Source organism: Dipodomys ordii, unplaced genomic scaffold (assembly GCF_000151885.1).
Source record: "Dipodomys ordii isolate 6190 unplaced genomic scaffold, Dord_2.0 Scaffold38, whole genome shotgun sequence".
NCBI classification, from domain to species: domain Eukaryota; kingdom Metazoa; phylum Chordata; class Mammalia; order Rodentia; family Heteromyidae; genus Dipodomys; species Dipodomys ordii.
Window position 1 is genome coordinate 5,787,576 of NW_012267254.1, and position 20,027 is coordinate 5,807,602.

At 48.9% G+C, this 20,027-nt stretch overlaps 1 protein-coding gene across 3 annotated transcripts in view; it reads left to right on the plus strand.

Annotated features, from left to right (window-relative positions):
* The window catches only part of Elf4 (E74-like factor 4 (ets domain transcription factor)), a 40,427-nt gene extending 20,400 nt beyond the window's left edge, over positions 1-20,027 (plus strand). Inside the window, exons 2-11 of one of the 3 annotated variants that reach the window (XM_013018159.1) lie at positions 5,978-6,048; positions 6,123-6,247; positions 6,832-6,909; positions 9,503-9,674; positions 10,036-10,128; positions 11,780-11,965; positions 13,675-13,758; positions 13,858-14,050; positions 15,558-15,923; positions 17,877-20,027. In XM_013018159.1, the coding sequence (XP_012873613.1) occupies positions 6,892-6,909; positions 9,503-9,674; positions 10,036-10,128; positions 11,780-11,965; positions 13,675-13,758; positions 13,858-14,050; positions 15,558-15,923; positions 17,877-18,678 (1,914 nt within the window). In that variant the 5' untranslated portion in view covers positions 5,978-6,048; positions 6,123-6,247; positions 6,832-6,891 and the 3' untranslated portion in view covers positions 18,679-20,027. Of the gene's footprint in view, positions 1-5,977; positions 6,248-6,831; positions 6,910-9,502; positions 9,675-10,035; positions 10,129-11,779; positions 11,966-13,674; positions 13,759-13,857; positions 14,051-15,557; positions 15,924-17,876 lie in introns of all 3 variants that reach the window. The other 2 variants (XM_013018161.1, XM_013018160.1) reach the window with 2 other exon arrangements.

Consider the following 20,027-nt stretch of genomic DNA (forward strand, 5'->3'; position numbering starts at 1 on the left):
CTCTGCACCGAATTACTGTTTTTTCCAAAGGAGCTGCTTTTCTATCGTCTATCCAGATAGACTTTTCTATCCAGATGCTCTTCATATTAAGTTCAAATCCCAGTCATGAGAATGCAGATCATATCCATACATCCAACTCCTTAACTAATCCTTCCCCCTCCTCCATTTTCAAACTAGCTTCCTCTACTATAAATGTTATTTTATTATTTCATAGGACAGGGCCTCACTATGTGGTTCAAATTCTTAACACTCAAACAATCCTGCCTCAGCCTCCTGAGTAGCGGGACCACCGCTATGTACCACTATTCCTGGCTTTTGCATAATTTTATAATTGTTGGTTATGTCCCCTCACACTTCATTTTATTCTTCCATGCCCAGTCCGTATTCTCCCCCGCCCCAGCCCGGTAATACAAGATTCTGACTACTTGTTGAGCAAAATAACTAAGCACGAGTCAGGGCAGGGAATTGAAAAACCTATTCAAGGCACAACAGGGAATTTTTGCACATATTAACTTAGTAGCCCTAGACCACAAACACTTGAACTAGGTAAAAAAAAAAATCACCTTGATTTGAAAAGGAGGAAGTCACCTGCCTAAGTCCCAAGTCAGAATCAGAAAAGCCGATGCTCTTGGGGTCTGCAGGGAGTTCTCTGGGCTTCAGTTGCTGTCCTGTACTTGACTCTGGCCTGGTTCCTGTAATGTTGCCCCTCTGCCTCTTCCTCCTCCCTGAAGCACTAGAGAGGAGGATGTGGTGGCCGCAGGCACCTCCAGAGGGTGCTCATTAGGTTTTCTCAGGGTGGCTGAGGAAACAAGTTCTCTTTGTCCTAGCCCTCCCCCTCCTCTTCCTCTCCCATTGGGCCTTCTGTACTGCTCTTTTTGCTATATAACCACAACCCAAAGGCTAGGTGAGGTGACACATTTTGGGGAGGCAACAGAACTCTTCACCCTATAGGGCCCTTAACCCAAGTGAGCTAAGAAGGGGGTCCTTCAACTCCCTGGATATCAAGGTTGGGGGCAATGGTCCCCCTCCCACGTTCTCTTATACCCTAGGAAGTCACCTGAAGCTCATCCCCTGGTTGAGTGTGTTTTGATATTCAGAATTCTTTCCCACCATCCAAGTCTTTCAACCAGCCTCCTGGTAGCTCAGATTATCCTCAGCCCTCACCTACTTGAAAGATGACAGAAACCACAGTCTAAACAGATCACTGGGTCATATAGCTTATGCAGATGTAGCCAGGAGAGTGTTTTCCTCCTGTTCCCCCAACCTGATGAGTACATAGCCTGAGTGGGCCAAGGGTCTCTGGGAGAAAGAGGAGAGACCATCCTTTTGCCGGGGGCAAGTCATCTCCTTCAGTCCTAAGTGCTCATTGCTGGCCCAGGCAATTGGGGCAGCTGTGGTAGGATGACTGAGAGGAGGAGCAGTTGGGTGGGGGTGTTCTCTGGGCTCACCTACCATCAGAATTGTGACAAAGCCCTATGCTGTTATAAGGCAGTGACAGAGGGACAAGAAAGGAAGCTGTAGTTCTTGCAAATATGCACAGAGAAACCTCAACCAACAGAGCTTGCAAAACCTCTATTTTCCCCCCTCCCTCTTCCTGATTTCATCTCCAATGGAGGTGGTGGTGGAAAGAAATGAATAGAAAAGGAGCTGACAAAATAGCTGTGGCTGGGGCCCCCTCACTGGGCACTTGCTCAAGATAGAGGATTCATTCGATGTCCGATTGTGGAGACTAGCCCCAGCTGGGCCAAGGTTGTGGGTTTGAGTCTAGTGGATGGCTTAATTCTGCTCTAGTCAGGACTGTAGGCTGGATCCTTGACTCTAGCCCTCTAGGTTTTAAGAACAGGCCACTGTCTTATGGTACAGCAGGCATGTTTGCTGCTTGATGACTTTTAACCAGAGGAAGGGCTGTTTTTAAGTAGAGGGTACAGCTGTCTTGTTCCTGGGGTAGTTTCCATTTTGTTTGTGGTTGTGGAGGAGGGGTGTTGAGGGAGTGGGAAATGGCATGAAGGAAATTGTCACTTCCTTTCCAGAGAATTCCAGAAAGGTTTCAGGGAGGACGAGGTATTTTAGGAGTGAGTTGGATGAGGAGCTGGAAGAGAATTACGCTGTTGTGGCCTAGCTGACCATCTGGCCCCCATGTTTCCTGGCATGTGTGAAAATGCCACGGGTGTTACCATTCTATGAGGGCCACTGACACAGATGAACGGGTGTAGATTTCAACTCCCTCACTGCACAGAGGCTGTGGACGTGGCTTTTACATAGGGGCTGTTTCCTGTAGGGGAGGCCCAGATGGGTAGGCGCTGAATGCTGCCTTGACGTGCTCCAGTGACAGGAAGGGTCTGTACCTCTGAAGGGGGCCCAGTTGTAGTGACGCAGAAGCAGCCCAAACCACTTCTATTTTACTTTGCTTTTGAAATACAGTCAGACCACAGAGAGCCAGAGGTGTGTATGTGCAGGCAAGGCACCTCTTCTCCAGCCACTCACTCCCTCCTGCGGTGTGCTCATGCTCATGCACCTCAGCTTCCCGAGGGCATGTGTATCACAAAGGCATGTGGCTGTCAGCCCTAGTAGGACTGACCCTAGAGGCATGAACTCTTGACTCTAGCCATCTGTGCCCTGTGCAATGGTGGGCAAGGAGGTGAAATGCCCACCAGTTACGAAAGCCTCCCAAGTATGATTCCCTGAGCCCCTACTCACCTGGAGGCAATGTCAAAGGGCTCTGGACCACTTAGATTGTGTACCCTTAAAGTCCCCCCCACTCCCCGCCAGAAGGACCCTTAAGAGAGGAACCCCTAATTGGGCCTCTCCTGCCTCGAGCAAGAGGGCCTTCTGTGGTGGGAGCTTTCTTTGGTTTCAGGTTCCTGGGAGAGGGAAGTTATTTTGAGGGACTGGGGGGGGGGGATGAGTGAACATGCAAATGAGCTTCTCTCCACCTCTCACTTTCAAATCCTCAAACTTGCAAAGGGGGAGGGGGAACACTTTCTGGACCAGAAAGTTCCATGGTGGGTTTCTTAGCCTTGGCTAAGAGAGTAGGACAGCTACTTCCTCCCCCTCCACCCTTTCCCTTTAGCTTCAGGCTCAAGGCAAAATGAAGTTACCAAGATCACCCTCCCAAGACCTCACAGCCCTGGGCAGGTAGAAGCCACAGCCACCAAGTCCCCAGTTGAGAGAGGCAGACATTGAGGCACATAAAAGTATGCTACTAGAGTCATCTCTTTTATTCCAAACTTGCCCTCTCCTCTTTGCCTTGATGGCCAAGGGTTCCATCCAACTCGGTGCAGTTGTGTGGCTGCTTTCCCAGCTCCCTAGCAGAGTGGAGAGAGGGATCTTCACCTAAGGACCCATGGCCTCCTACCTGGGAAGCACACAGCCACAGCGGCCTTTTGGTCAGTAAAAGCCCAGCTTACCCCAGTCCTCCTTCATCTTCCCCACGGCCTCTTTAGCCAGTATTACCTCAGGCTCCCCATTTTCACAAAGGCCTATCAGTCAGCCCACCCTCGCAAGAGGGGAAGGAACCTACGGCTGAGCTTGTGGCTGTGCTCGCCAGACCAAGACAGCCCTTTGACACACAGAGGGCTCTCACGCATATGTTTGTCCCCACACTTGGCATACAAGCACACACCCTGTATACATGTATATCTGCAAGTGTGTTTGTACACCCAGAGTGAACACAGATAGTACACCCATGCAAGACTAGGTCTATACAAGGGCTCAGGGTGGAGGTTCATGCCTGTCATCTCAGCTACACAGAAGGCTGTGTACTAGGGTGATTGTGGTCTACATACAGCATAGAAAACGCACCTCAGGGGCTGGGAAGGTGGCTCAGTGATAGAGCATTTGCCTTGCATGCATGAGGCCCTGGGTTCGATTCCTCAGCACCACATAAGCAAAAAGAAAAAAGCCAGAAGTGGCGCTGTGGCTCAAGTGGTAGAGCGCTAGCCTTGAGCTGAAGAGCTCAGGGACAGCGCCCAGGCCCAGAGTTCAGGCCCCATCACCGGACCCAAAAAAAAAAAAAAAAAGAAAACGTACCTCATAGCAGCTCACTGCCCGTATCATCCATTCATTTGGTCCCCCCCCCCCCAGTTTGTTCGTTCTTTCTTGCATGAATTGAATGTCTGCAACTTGCCAGGTACATTGCAATGTGCTAAGAATTCATCAAATAATACAGTTGCCCCTGCTCACAAGGAAACTGCAGGTCCATGGGAAGTGGGTAAGGAAGGGGCACAGAATTTCCCTAGGCATAGACAACCAGCAATGAACCTGTAAAACTGAAATACATGCTGTGAAGAGAAACCAAGGAGACAGGCAAACCTATGTGGGAGGAGCATACCAAATGAATTTGGGGCGGGAGTTTCATGTTTAGGCAAAGTTGGATTAGGTGAAAGTGATCACCTTTCATTTGTTCAGTGTGAGAAGGTCCTGAGGTATACTGACAGGAGCTGGACGGGCCTCTACCCTTTCAGAATGGAGGGCCTTGAGCAACTTATTCAGGGGAGGTAGACCGTCCAAGCATAAATGGCCCCAGAGCAATGCCTTCAGGCCACAGGGGACCTGGTCACACTGCTGGGTAGGTGTGAGTGGAGCAAGATGGGAGGACCACAGCCTCCTCTCAGGCCTGCTGAGGTGGACCTAACAGGTCATCTGAAGAGAAACTCACAGCTTATAATTGTGCTACACTGAGCAAGTTCTCCAGGCTTTTTGTTGGGGTAGATGGAAAAGTATGGGGGTGAGGATGAGAGTGGGGGTGGGGAGAGGGTGGGGCTAGCCCTGTGGGCTAACGGAAAGGAAGTGGGAGAGGCCTGGGTGTCTCCTGTCAGGGAGAGCGGTCATCAGAGAGGTCACTGTGTTCCCCTCCCCCCTTTTTCTCCCCTTTGCCATTCTCTGAAGTTCCTCATTTCTTTCTGGACCAGGAGAAGGTTTTGCCATCCTGGCGCTGGCCAGGGAGTGTCAAGGAGGTGGGGGTTGAGTGTGCTGTTAAGAGCATGGTGCGTGGAGCCAGTTCTTCTGGGGCTCATGGTGGAAGCAGGCTGTGTGTAATTATCCATGCACCCAAAACCAATCCCACACTCCAAATGAACATAAGGGACCACAGATGTGGTACCTGCAAGTACAGAAGCTGACTGTGCAGGACACAGGAGCAGAACAGGCTGGCAGGAGGGAGCGAGGGTTTTGGGAACAGGCCATGGCCTTGGGTGTGACCAGCTAGAAGAGCCACAAGGGTGTGGACAGCGGAGGAATGGAGGCAAGGGACACCGCTGCAGGCCTAGATGCACTGTGAACAAGGGAGGGAGGCATGCTGGAGAGGGGAGATGTGTGTGGGCTGCAGCAGGCCTAGGAGATTTCCTGGAAAAGGGGCCTGAGCCGACCCTGGAGGAGGGGGAGGTTCCACTGGCCCTTCCCCCAGCTGGGGCTCTCCTCACAAGTTCCCAGGGTGACAGTTCAGCCTTGAAACTGAAAGCAAAGCTGAACTAACACAAACCCACACACAGTACTGAGGCCACCCTCTTTGGTGGCGATGGGGGCAGGGCATGCTGAATGAGCACGTAAGGCACGCATCCTACCTGTCTCTCTGTCTTCATGCTAACTGAAGGCACAGCCCGACCTGAGTCCTCTCCTGAAGAGCAGGATCAGGCCACCCACCATGAGCCTTGACCTTCAAGTCCCCCCCACCTACAAGCCAATTTTTCCCCCTATGGACTCTGACCCTCAAAGCTAAGTGGCCCCCATGGCCAAGGCACATGAAGCCTAAGATCACCCTGTCTACCTTGTGTGTCCTCAAGGCCCCTCACACAAAACTTCCCAATCCAAGAATTCTTCCCATTCCTGTCCCATCACAAGGACGACAGGCTTCTTACAGCTGTCCCTTTATTGGTGTTCTGCTCTAGCACACCTGAGTCCCTCTGGTTTAATCAGCTGTCCTGACTACAGAGCTTGAGGAAAGTGACTTACTCATGGACCTCATCTCTTTTCTCCCCAGGTTGTACTTCGGATCGGTCCAGCCCAGCATGCAGCTTTGAAACTTAAAAGATAGGCCACCACCTACTCCAGGTCTCCAATTTCCCTACTTCAGTGACTGGGGGAGGCTGTAGTCCCAAGGTAAATAAACAGCATCTCTTTATCAGGAAAGCTCTGCAGTGCCTGGGGAATCTCACTGTCAGCTCTCCTGGAGGACGTCATGGCTATTACCTTGCCACCTAGTGACCTGGTCTTTGAGTTTGCAAGCAACGGGATGGAGGACATCCACCAGGTATGGCCCTAATGCAGATGATCAAGTGGACATTGACAAATAGCAAGCAAATGAGTCAGTGAGCTGAAGGACTGACTAGTCAGCAAATAGCTATCAAGATTTAGGGCACAGGGCCTTGCTTGCCAGTTACTTTTTTTTTAATTCACACAGCCCGTAGTAGTGACGTGGTTATTTAAGAAGCCAGTTTCCCACATTTCCTTACATAGCATGTGTAATCATCAAGCTGGCTAAGCAGTAAAAAAACAGCCGAGTTTCTGGTTAGTAGGCAACAGAGACTGGATACATAGTACATTGACCATCATATGGGGTATCGGCTACTTTCCTTCAGTAAGAAAACTGGTGGGGCAGCCACATAGCAAGAGGGGTTCTACCACCTGGAACTGCAGGGTAGAGTTTAAGCCGTGGCACCTTCATACTCAAAGGGTAGCCCAGTTGTTGGGCTCATCCATAAATACCTTTAACTTGAGGATTCAGGGTGGAGGGAGTTGGAAATTAGGACAGTATTCTGGCACTCAGCTCTCCACTGTCCCATTCATACCTGGTGCTGTGCTGGGGCTAAAAGGGCACATCTTCTATGCATTTAGATGTCCTGATTGGATGGTTTGCTGCACACTCAGGGCTACCTCCCATTCTCCTTTCACAAAATGGACCAAGACAAGCAGGTATGGTAGAAGGAATGGAAGAAGAGGAATTGGGAACCGTGGGTCAGGTCCTGTCCCTATCTGGCTAGCATCTCTTCCATCTTTTTCAAGAGACGATTGGGCTGGATTGTGACATCCCAGCCTTACTCCATTACACTCTATCCAAAATCCTTATAGCGATTGTCCCATCATTGGATCTACTAAAGGCTGCCCTCTAGTGGGCCTTGAGGGCATTGAACTGTCTCTCTGTCTCTGTCTCTGTCTCTGTCTCTGTCTTTGTCTTTGTCTCTGTCTTTCTGTCTCTTTCTCTCTCTCGCTCTGGTGGCTTTTTTTTTTTTGGTGGTCGTGGGGCCTGAATTCTGGGCCTGGGCGCTGTCCCTCAGTTCTTCAGCTCAAGATGAGCGCTCTATTTGAGCTATACTTCCAGCTTTTCTGTTTATGTAGTGCTGAGAAAATGAACCCAGGCCCTCATGCATACAAGGCAAGCACTCTACCATTGAGCTACTTTCCCAGCCCGCGTTGTACTCTTTCTATCCAGCTTGTTTTTACTCAAGGTGTCTGTGTTCTTCCTCTACCTCTCTCCCTACCCCCTCTTCCTTTCCTCCTTTTGTGCTACAGATGGAACCCAGGGTCTTGCACATGCTAGGCAAGTACTCTACCGCTGAGTTACTGATCTACTTGCTCAGCCCTTTAGTGGTTCACTTGAATTTTCTGCTGTGTCTGCCCTCATGGAAGGCATCAGATAAAAAGGGAAGAAAAATCAACCTTACCTGGATTCTCACTGTACTAGCCATTTTTTCCACTTGTTCTTAGTTTACTCAGCAACTGTTTCTGTTCTACATAGAGGTTGTTTCCTACCTCCTACTCACCCCTACTTCCTCAGCACAAGCCTCTCTTCTAATCCACAGAGAAACTCATAGCTAATTTCCTTCTTCTCCTTTTATTATAACATCTCCTGTTCTTATTTTCTTCTCTGGGAGAAAGAAGTGTCCCTCTTCCCAGGGAAATGCCTAAACCTTCATTTCATCTGTCTTCTCCCATCTCCTTCAAGAACTCACACCATCAATCACTTCTCTTCTTCCTTCTCACATCTTTCAGACTCTCTCCCATATCTCACCCTTAAGGTCTTCTAAAAGAAAACCTCCCTTCCTGCCCTGTTACTTAGGAATAAATACTGCTTATAGGAAAGATAGTCTAGCCAGTTGCTGGTGGCTTACCCCCGTAATCCTAGCTACTCAGGAGGCTGAGATCTGAGGATTTGGGTTCAAAGCTAGCCCAGGTAGGAAAGTCTGTGAGACTCTTTACTTTTCTGGACAGTCCTGGGGTTTGAACTCAGGGTCTGGGCACTGTCCCTGAGCTTCTTTTGATCAAGACTAGCACTTTAGGGGCTGGGAAGGTGGCTCAGTGGTAGAGTGCATGCCTTGCATGCCAGAGGCCCTGGGTTTGATTCCTCAGCACCACATAAGCAAAAAGAAAAAAGCCAGAAGTGGTGCTGTGGCTCAAGTGGTAGAGCGCTAGCCTTGAGCTGAAGAGCTGAGGGACAGCGCCCAGGCCCAGAGTTCAGGCCCCATGACCGGACCCAAAAAAACAAACAAACAAAAAGACTAGCACTCTATCACTTGAGCCACAGTGGCACTCTGGCTTTTTCTGTTTATGCGATACTGAGTAATTGAATCTAGGGCTTTATATATACTAGGAAAGCACTCTACCAGTAAGCCACATTCCAAGCCTGTGACACTTTTATCTCTAATTCATCACAGACAAACAGACAAATACAGACTCCAAGGATCACACACAAAGTTACATCCAGGTTAAGAAGTAACATGTTATTAGTCTCTTAAGAGCCCCTGATGCCTAACTCTTAATGAGAACTTATTTTATACTGGGCTTCTTTCTGGGAGCTATATATGTATTGATCTGTTTAAATAATATGCGTGCCCCAGTTTTATAAGTGAAGAAACTGAAACACAGAAAGGTTAGGTAAATTTCATAAGGCCACACTGCTAGTAAATACTAGAGCTTGGTTTTGAACCAAAGCAGTCTGATTTTTGACCAGCACAATGCAATAGAATTTTTTGGAACTCTGGAAATGTTCTATAATTGTACTCTGTTAAATAGGTCCACCAGTCACATGTGGCTGTAGATTGACTCCTCCCCTTTCTCCCCTTTGCTATCAACTCTTCTTTTCCACAGGCTTTGGAATGAATCTATCCCTTCTCATAGACTGATCCCTAATTCTAGATCATAGATTAACCCACCCCCCTGAAAATACTTGCCTAGGCTGAAGTTGTATCTCAGTGGTAGAGTGATATTCCAGGTTCAATCCCCAGCATCTCCAGCATCTCTCTGTCTGTCTGTCTGTCTCTCTCTGACACACACACACACACTCTGACACACACACACACACTCTGACACACACACACACACACTGACACACACACACACACACACTGCTTGCCTTTGTTTGAGTGCAGGTGGTTTAGAGCTAAGTCATCTCTCTTTATCAAGATCCTTCTTAGAGCATTACTTAGCAAAGTCAGCCCCAAAATCGGATGGGGAGGGATTTCTGGGAGATGAGGGTGAGCCTTTCACTTGATCCGTATCTTCTCCATAGCTGGAAGATCCCTCCGTGTTCCCAGCTGTGATCGTGGAACAGGTTCCCTACCCCGAATTACTGCATCTGTACTCAGGACTGGAGTTGGACGACGTCCACAATGGCATCATAACAGACGGGACATTGTGTATGACACAGGATCAGATCTTGGAGGGCAGTTTTCTGCTGGCAGGTCTGTTCCTTTCTGGGCAGGGAAGGTACGATGGAGAAAGTGGTTTTGTCTTCAGGAAACAGCAGCCCACATGGTTGCTAGTAACTCCATGTAGAATGGGCAGTACCTTCGATGAAAGCCAGTGCTGCTGCACAGGGGAAGGGGTGTCTTAATGCATCCACGAATGCTCTGGATGATCTGGCACAAGGACTGGTGATGAACTGAGTGGGGGATAAGGGCAGGAGCCATACTGGACCCTTCAAAGCCGTCCTACAGAGTCTGTTGGCTTAGCCTTCCCTTAGCCTTGATCATAGCTATACTGTCTGTCCCCTGAGGGAACTCTTTTTATCCTCTCACCCCTCACCCCGGAACCTGGAACCAGATGACAATGAGGTCACCTCACCTACCATATCCACCACCGAGGTCTTACTCAATGTGGAATCTCCCAACAACATCCTGGATGAGAAGCAAATGTGTAAGTTTGAATCCTGGAACCCTTACTCAAAGCACCAAAACAGTTGCATTTGAAAATGTCACATCTGTGCATTGCATTCTCAGGGCCATGGATATGCAGCTTTAGGTACACCGGTACACATGTGAATCAAGCGGACCTTGGATTGGCAGAGGAGAGGAAGGAGCTGGGCCCCAGAGACAGGGAAAAGATGGCCAGGGTGACTTTTGTGGATTTTTCTCCAGTTTTTAAAATTGTAGTAAAATACATGATAGTACAAAATAGATGAACAGTGTCCGTCTGTGGTGACTAGTATATTTCACACAGCATTGTACATCTCAGATTCAATCAATGTTGTCGTGTGAGTCAGAATTTCCTTCCTTTTCAAGGTGGAATCGTAGTGGCCAGGGTCCTTTTCAGCCTCTCTGTTCTGTTCTTCTTACTTGGTTCCAAAGGAGAGTAAGAAATGCTGAGGGTGGCTTATTTGGAAACGTACTGGGCTTGGAACAACTTCATCCCTTCCGTGTTCTTGGAGGCCTGTCCCTAAGAGGGTTTAGCTGGTTTATCTTGCCTACCTCCTAAGTCCTCAACCGCCTGAGGGGACAGCTCCTCCTGTTGTCCTCCCAAGACCCATGCCCTAACATCACAGGAGGGGCTCCCCTCAGGTACTATGAGGGCAAGCAAAGTCCAGAAGCTGAAAAGTAAGGGATTTCTCACTTTGACTCTCACTGATATTCAGCAAGATTCCACGAATATTTACTGAGTGCCAGCCTGTACCAGGCACCAACTTGCTGTGTGATCTGGGACACAAGGCTTGCCATCTGTAGGTCTGTCTCAGTTTCTTCATCAGAAAAGCATAGGAACTGGATGGCAGAGGAATCTTTCTGTGGTACTCAGGATTGAACTCAGAACCTTGCACTTGCTAAGGCAAGTTTTCTACTACTTGAGCTGCACTAGTCCTTTTGTTTTCAGTTTGTTTTTCAGGTAGGATCCAGTGCTTTTGCCTGGGCTGGCCTTGGACTTCGATCCTTTCTATCGTTGCCTCCTGAGTAGCTGGGATTAGAGCTGTGAACTACCACACCCAGCTTGTTAGCTTGTTTTTAAGATACAATCTTGGTAACTGTTTTGCCTAGGCTAAGCTCAAATCCAAAATCCTATCTTTACCTCCTGAGCATCTGTGACCACATGTGTGAACTGCTTTTCCCTGATTGTTTTTGAGGTAGGGTCTCAATTTTTTTTTTTTTTTTGCCTGGGCTGGCCTTGAACCTTGATCCTCTTATATCTGCTTCTTGACTAGCTGGGATTACAAGCGTGTGCCACCATGCCCAGCCCAGCTGAAATGATTTCAAAGGCCTCTTTGGATTGTCAAATGAATGAATGACTATATCAAGGTGGTCCTTTGCACTCGATGCTTTCTGGAACCTCCGTATCACCAGTAGAGGGCTATCAATACATTGCTAGGATCAAGGAGAGCTCTTGACACAGATCTGCTGATGTCTTATGCCCTTGAGGAGGGAGATCCCTGAGACATTTGTATCCTGTGTCTGGGACTATGGGGAACAGTACCACAGTCCTCAGGTACACACCATTTTGCTCTCAAGCAGTAGAGCTGGTGATCAATTGGATAGCAGCCTTGTCCTGGGCTCCACCCATTTCAGCCTTTTGTTTATTACAGTCAACACCTCTGAAAGGCTTCCAGAACCAGAGCCTGTGCCAGCCATCACTCTGCCCAACTACCTGTTTCCTGCCTCTGAGCCTGCTGCTCTGAATAGAGTGAATGACACTGGTGACCAGGAGAAGCTTTCTCTGGGGGAGAGGGTCCCCAGAGAAGAAAGTGTTAAGAAGAAATCAAAGAAGAGAAGTAAGGAGGGGAGGAGTGTGTGTGTGTGTGTGTGTGTGTGTGTGTGTGTGTGTGTGTGTGTGTCTGTCTGTCTGTCTGTCTGTCTGTCTTCAATAGGGTAGGGTGAGGGCAGGGAGACCCTCAGGGCTGAATGGCTTGAAGCTCACAGATGCTCTTAATAGAGGGCATCTCCTTGGTCTAACAGGCCTTCTTTCTGTTAACCTTGGCCTCACTGGCTAGCCTGTTGGAAGCCTAGCATTCCCCACACTGTTCCTGTTTGCCCTGAATGTATAGATGCCTCCAGAAGTGCTACTAATGCCAGTGGCTTTTTTTTGCCAGTCCTGGGGCTTGAACTCAGGGCCTGGGCACTGTCCCTGAGCTTCTTTTTTTTTTTGTCGGTCGTGGGGCCTGAACTCTGGTCCTGGGTGCTGTCCCTCAGCTCTTCAGCTCAAGGCTAGCACTCTACCACTTGAGCCACAGTGCCACTTCTGGCTTTTTTCTGCTTATGTGGTGCTGAGGAATTAAACCCAGGGCTTCAGGAATCCTAGGCAAGCACTCTACCACTAAGCCACATCTCCAACCATCTCAGTGGGTTTAATTCCAGGATACAAGCTTGGACCCCTAGCCAGTGCCTGGACCTTTGGGGTCTCCGCCTATAAAAATGAGTAATTCTAGCTGGGTGTAGTGCTACATGCTTATAACCTCCAACACTCTGGAGGCTGAGGCAGAAGGAACATGAATTTGAGGTCAGCCAGGGTTACATCAAATTTGAGGCCACTATGGGCTATACAATGAAACTGTGTCTCAAAAAAACCTGGCATATCATGTGCTTATCTCCCTTCTGTGGAGCTTATGAAATGGAAACTATATATGAGAGGACTTTGGGCTTTCCCAAGCTCCAGTGTTACTGATTGACTCAGGTGATGGTGGGTTGATATGTCTTGTCAGCGCGGGTACCAGAACCCCAACACCACACACACACACACACACACACACACACACACACACACACACACACACACACACACACACTGCATGGCTGTATCCCATTTCAGAAGTTAGACCAGTCACCACACACCTTACCATTCTCCTTCTCCCCTCCCTTCCTTTCCTTCTTCCCCTTTCCTCCTGTTTTTTTTTGTTTTGATCGGTCGTGGGGCTTGAACTCTGGGTCTGGGCACTGTCCCTGTGCTCTTCAGCTCAAGGCAAGCACTCTACCACTTGAGCCACAGTGCCACTTCCGGTTTTCTAGTGGTTTTATTGAAGATAAGAGTCTCATGGACTTTCCTGCCTAGGCTGGCTTTGAACTGTGATCCTCAGATCTCAGCCTCCTGAGTAGCTAGGAAGATTACAGGCGTGAGCCACCGGCACCCGGCCTTCCCTCCCGGTTTTTTTGGAGATTTGTTATGTAATCTAGGCTGGCCTTAAATAATGATCTTTCTGCCTAAGCCTTCCAAATGCCGAGGTTATAGGTGGGTATCAGTATCTTATACTATTCTAATAAAGGAGCCTCCTTTGCGAGTCTGGCCTTTCCCCTCCCCCGCCCCCAATGGTGACCTTGTGGCATTTGGGACCTGAAAAATAAGGGTTACAGTGGGATTGTGGCTGTGGAGGAACGATCAGGCCTTTGCCCTGGTGACCTGGCCATTCCTGCCTGGTCCTGTCACACCCAGCTTGGCCAGCTCACCACGACCACAGCTGCATTCTGTTTTTCCACCTTCTCCTCACAGTCCGCAAGACAAAGGGCAACCGAAGTACCTCACCTGTCACTGACCCCAGTGTTCCCATACGAAAGAAATCAAAGGATGGCAAAGGTATGTCCAGAAGTCAGGTGAGGGCGGGGGAGGCAGGAGTCCCCCTAGTATGCCACCAGGGGGCCTAGGCCACCCCTCAACATCCGTTCCCCTCTGCAGGCAGCACCATCTACCTATGGGAGTTCCTCCTGGCATTGCTGCAAGACAGAAACACCTGTCCCAAGTACATCAAGTGGACCCAGCGAGAGAAAGGCATCTTCAAGCTGGTGGACTCCAAAGCTGTGTCTAAGCTGTGGGGAAAGCAAAAAAACAAGCCAGACATGAACTATGAAACAATGGGGCGGGCACTAAGGTAGAGCTGCTGGGGCATGGAATTCCTGCCCTGAGAGAGTCACCCAACATATCTGGTGACCAAGGAGGCCTCCCACTTTAAAATAGAGGCCTGATCTCAGTACTTTCCCACTTTCCAGCCTCCCTCTTGGAAGCAAGATTCTCTTCCTCTTTTTTTTTTTTTGGCTGTATTGATTGAATTCAGAGCCTTATACTTGCTAGGCAAGGACCTTGCCACTTGAGCCATGCCCCCTAGTCCTTTGGCTTTAAGTTTTGAGGTGTTTTTTGAGGGGGGAGATTTGAACTCAGGGTCTTGTGCTTGTCAGGCAGGTGCTCTACCACTTAAACCACCAGCCTTTTTTCCTTTTTTTTATATAGTGTCTCCTGTTTATTGTTTTTTTTAATATTGGAGTTTGAGCTCAGGACCTCATGATTGCTAGGCAGGTACTCTACCATTGAGCCATGCCTCCAGCCTCTTTTTGCACAGTCATGCACCTAGACCATTTTAGGCTTTCCATAGTAGCTAGGATGATAGACATAGGCCATGAGGCCCAGCTGCTTCTGCTGAGACAATCTCATAGACCACCTTTCTTGTCCATACTGGCTCAGAACCATGATCCCTCTAATTTCATTCTTCCATGAAGCTAGGATGACAAGTGCATGCCACTGCAACTAGCTGTTGGTTAAGAAGGGGTCTTGTAAACTTTTCTGCTGGAGATGGCCTCAAACTACAATCTTCCAAAGTAGCTAGTATTATAGGTGTGAGCCACCAGTGCCCAGCAAGTTTTGATTTGTCCAAGGTTAGCATCGTACTTAAATCCTTCTACCTACGTCTCTCATGTAGCTGAGATGACAGCTGCATTACTATGCCAGGCTTATTGATTAAGATGGGAGCTTGTTAACTTTTTGCCTGGGCTGGCCTTAAACTGGGATGCTGATCTGTACCTTCTAAGTATCTGGGGCTACAGGTGTGAGCCACCGTATCTGATTGCTTTTCTTCTTAACTTATTTCTCAGATAATGTTTCATGCTTGTACCCAGGATGGCTTTGGCCCACAATCTTCCTACTTTACCTCCCAAGTAACTATGATTACAAGCATGTGCTGCCATACCTAACTAAAATCTTCCTTTTGCATTCTGTCATGAAAAGATACTTTAGGTCTGCCACCCTCCAACCCTAAGAAGGGATTTCTTCATATTGTGCAAGCCTTGAACTTTCAGAATAGGGGAAGGCTGAACCCCTGCACTCCATCCATTCACTCATCCACCCACCCTACCTGTCCTCAGGCTCAAAAGCAGGATGGAGATTAGCACTGGAAACCTCTTTTTATGCATTCTTTGAGTCTGAAAAGGGAAATCTCCAAGCCTTCCATGTCCACGAGATGGCCACTTGCCTTCCATTGCCTCTGGGCTCCTGCCCGGCTCTCTGGCCAGCCTCAGTCATGCTTGCTCTGCCCTCAAGAGCACTGAGCTGGGAAGACCTCCTCATTCAGTTGCTGACTAACTCCACTCTCTGCTTGCCTCTTCCAGATACTACTACCAAAGAGGCATCCTGGCCAAAGTGGAAGGGCAGAGGCTAGTGTATCAGTTTAAGGAGATGCCTAAGGACTTGGTGGTGATTGAAGATGAGGAGGAGAAAGAAGCCCCAGAAGCCCCACCTCAGGCCTCCACTTCTTCCACCAGCACCAACCGACGAGCCAGCTCGAAAGTTTCATCCAGAGGTGCCTCCCAGGGAAAGGCTGGGCCCTGCTGGGACAAGTCAAAGGTTCAGCACGTTGGTCTCCGACCATCTGCAAGTCTGGAATTGGGACTGTCTCTAGACGACGAGATCCCCACTACCTCCACCATCATTATCTCTCCACCAGAGAGCCAGGCCAAGCTCACCAAAGCTGTGAGGTAAGGGGCCAAAGTAACTCTGAGTCTTCCCATAGTTCTCTGTGGTAGGATTAGTTATCAACTCCTTCCCAAGTTGTGCTGTCTCTCGTAGTCTCCTGGGAGCCTTGTGGAACCTCTAAGAAGCCCATAGGACACTTGTTAGTCAGAGAGGTAGGGTTACTTGCCTGAGTTCACACACCAAAGGAACTCCAAAGCCAGCACTTGTGTTAGGGAGGATGCCATTCCTGTCGCACGGGAGTGCAGTCCAAGGAGTTACTGGGGCTTCTCCAACTAGGCCCATCCCATCAAGCCTTTTCCCTTCCACAATGTACAATAGTGTAAATAGGCTTTTTTTGCCATCTAGGCCTGCCAGAAAGCTCTCAATACTTCCAAACCAAAGGGCCTGCACTTGCTCCTGAAGTCATCAGACTCTGTTTGGTTTATGTTTATGCCTCCTGCTGCTGTACTGATGTGCGTCACCAGGATAATGTTCCTCCTTCTCCTTCCTTCCCTTCCTCTCTCCCTGTCTCCCTCCCTTCTTCCCTTCCTCCCTCTTTTCCTCCCTTCCTCTCTTCTTCCTTCTTTCTCCCTTCCTTCTCTTTTTGTTTGGTGCCACTCAGTAATGGGGCTTGAACTCTGGGCCTTCATGCTCTTGTGTGACTTTTTCACTCAAGGCTTGCACTTGAGCCATACACAGCTCCATTTGTGGGTTTTTTTTGCTGGTCAATTGGGAGCTAAGAGTCTCCTGGACTTTCCTGCCCAGGCTGGTTTCAAACTGTGACATGTGTGTGTGTGTGTGTGCGCGCGCGCATGCATGTGCGCTTGCATGTGCACGCATATGTATGTGCCCGCTGGTTCTGGGGCTTGAACTCAGAGCCTGTTGTTTGCAAGGCCTAGATGAAAGTCCCTGCTCTAGTCCTTACAGGCTGCATGGTCTTGTGGTGACTTTCTATTTTTCTTTCTTGCTTTTTTTTCTAAATTACTTTATTGTTGTTTTAAAGGTGATATACAGCGGGGTTACCTTTACATACATCAGGTAATAAGTACATTTTCTATTGCATAGTGTCATCTGTTCCTTCATTCTCACCTATTCCCTCCCTCCCCTCTCCACCTACAGATTGCATAGTTCACTTTCCTCAATGGCCTGTGCAGACAGTGCACTCCACTGCTGCACTTTTTCACCATTCTCCCCCCCCCCCTTTGCCAATTCTGTGCCCTCCCCCACCTTCCTCCAGATGTGCATGTGAATATACCTTTTGGAAGGTAAAGAATACAGAGTCATCTGCAAATGAACACACAAATTAAGAAAAAAGTCCGTTGTTTCCATATGTTTGGAATTTGTTTTAGTATGTGTATTATTTTATATATACCTGAAGAGGAGTTCAGGCATTATACTTTTGTGATTCTTTCCTAAGACTACCCTCTTTTGGTCTCACTGTATGTTGAGTATCTGGAGTTCTGTGTAATTTGTCATATCCTAGTACATTTTAGATCTAACTTTTGTAGTGGCTTTCATCATGTCTTTGGGCTTCAGTTTCTTCAGGCTGTAATATCAGGTTATTCTTTTTTTCATTTTTCTGCTCATGGGGCTTGAACTCTGGGCTTGGGCACTGTCCCTGAGCTTCTTTTGCTCAAGGCCAACACTCTACCACTTGAGCCATAGCGCCACTTCCGGCTTTTTCTGTGTATGTGGTACTGAGGAATGGAATCAGGTCTTCATGGCTGCTAGACAAGCACTCTACCATGGAGCCACCTTCCCAGCCCTATCAGGTTATTCTTATTCAACTCATGGGCTCTATTGAGGCTTGAGTGATGTCAGTGATTTAGAATCATGTCTGACCTATATGAGGCACTCAGTGTTAACTAGAGCAACCAGCAAGACACAAAACACTCAGCTCCCTTCTTCTTATGCCCTCCTTCCCAGCCAGTTGGTGCACCTTCTGCCTCAACCATCTGTTTTCTGTCTCTTCTCAGTACTTCAGCAGTGCCCAGCAACATCCACCTGGGAGTGGCTCCTGTGGCATCAGGCTCCACTGTGACCCTGCAGACCATCCCACTGACGACGGTGCTGACTAGTGGGCCTCCAACCAGTACTACTGCTCCCACTCAGCTCGTTCTTCAGAGTGTGCCACCTGGGTCAACATTCAAGGAGACCTTCACTCTGCAGGCCTCCTTCCCTCTGAACACCAGTTTCCAAGAGAACCAGGTGGCAGCACCCGGGACCCCACTGATTCTCAGTGGCTTCCCTCAACTTCTGGCTGGGGCCAACCGTCCAACCAACCCAGCATCAGCCGCAGTCACAGGTGCAGCTCCAGCAGGGCCGAGTTCTCAGCCTCCTGGGACTGTCATTGCTGCCTTCATCAGGACTTCTGGTGCCACAGCAGTCCCTGGGGTCAAGGAGGGGCCACTGAGGCCCTCATCATATGTGCAGGGCATGGTGACTGGGCCCCCCATGGAGGGGCTCTTGGTTCCTGAAGAGACCCTGAGGGAGCTCCTGAGAGATCAGGCTCATCAGCCACTTCCAACCCAGGTGCTTTCAAGGGGTTCCCACAATGCGAGCCTTATGGGGAACCAGACTTTCTCTGCCCCCAGCTGCCCCACTGTTGGGCTGACCCCAGTGGCTGAACTTGAGCTCTCCTCAGGCTCAGGCTCCTTGTTCATGACTGAGCCTAGTGGGACCACATCTGGGAGTCTGTTGACCAGATCTCCAACCCCAGCCCCCTTCTCCCCATTCAACCCCACTTCCCTCATTAAGACAGAGCCCCATGACATATAAACAAAGGGATCGGAAGTGTGACCCACTAGATGAAGCTGGGCACTGTTTTCATATGGACTGACTTGAGTAGCATATCTGCCCTTACGTTTCATGGGACTGAATACACGTGATTCCCCAGTCCCCCAGCCCTCCCTGACATCACCGTGATCCAGCTCTGCCCCAGACCATGGCTTTCAGGAGCACTAGGGGTTATGCTCTTGGCACAATAGTGGGCTGATTTGGTGATGGAGGGAAAACCCTGAGCCAGGGAGAAGTTTGTGGCCAGGGATGATGAAAGGATTCATGGGAAGAATCTGGCCTGGCTGTATCTCACCATATATATTCCCTCCATAGGGAAGTTAGTATCCTATATGTGAATATCTCTGTGTATTTGTGTGTACCTGTGGGGCTTTAGTTTCATTTATTTGGGGAAGTTGGGGTGTAGCAGCTGTAAGGTCTTATTTTTCAAGTGTGTGTGTTTTGTATGTGTCCCCCCCCAGGAGGATTTTTTAAGGGAAAACATTTTCTGATTCTGTTTGTACAAGTCACACTCTGATTGCTGAGACTCTGAGGTACAGGTTAGACCTCAAATCTTGAGAGATGTCATGGGGCTAGAATATGTCCATCTAGGAGAGCTTAGCAGGTTGCATGTGTTGGGGGAGATGCAATCCTGAGGGCCAATTGTCTGACCCACAGAGGGAGGGAGGAACTCAGCCCTGGGAGCCCCCTCCTCAGGCTCCGTGAACTTTCTTGTCCTGCAGTTTGCCTCGTACCTGCTACCATCACCATAATGGTAGGCTGGAGCCTCTAGTGTTTTGGTGAAGGATTAGTACGACAAAGCACCTCCCTAGAGTCATAGAGTCCTCAGCCAGTGCTGAGTTCATTGAAGGTTTGTGACCAAGTGCTTAGATTGTTTGTGCAAGAGCAGTTGCATACCAGGCAACAGCTTTTGCTGGCACGCTTCCCTCTGGGGGCCCCATTGTTAAGTTCCCTCCTCATTACTTTCTCCCTGGGATTTTCCAGCTGTCAGGCATTCCTGGGGCTATTCCTTGTTCAGCTTTCTCCTGCCAAGTTTAAGGGCAAAGCTAAGAAGTGTCCGGCTCAGAAACACCTGTTTTCTGATGAATTCGGTTAATGTGAATCAGTGCATCAGGACTTTTGCTACGTCCTCAGTGCCAAAGCAACCATTGACCTAACTACCTCTCCGGCTGCTCTCTTCTCTCTTCTCCGGATCATCATTCTCTCCCACACTCTCTTCTCTCTGTTTTTCTCTGGGGGAAGGAACTATGTATGGCTGTGCAGGTGCATTTACTACATGTTTCCAGCAGTTGGCATTGAAGTACCTTTTTTCTAATAAAAGCAGTTTGTTA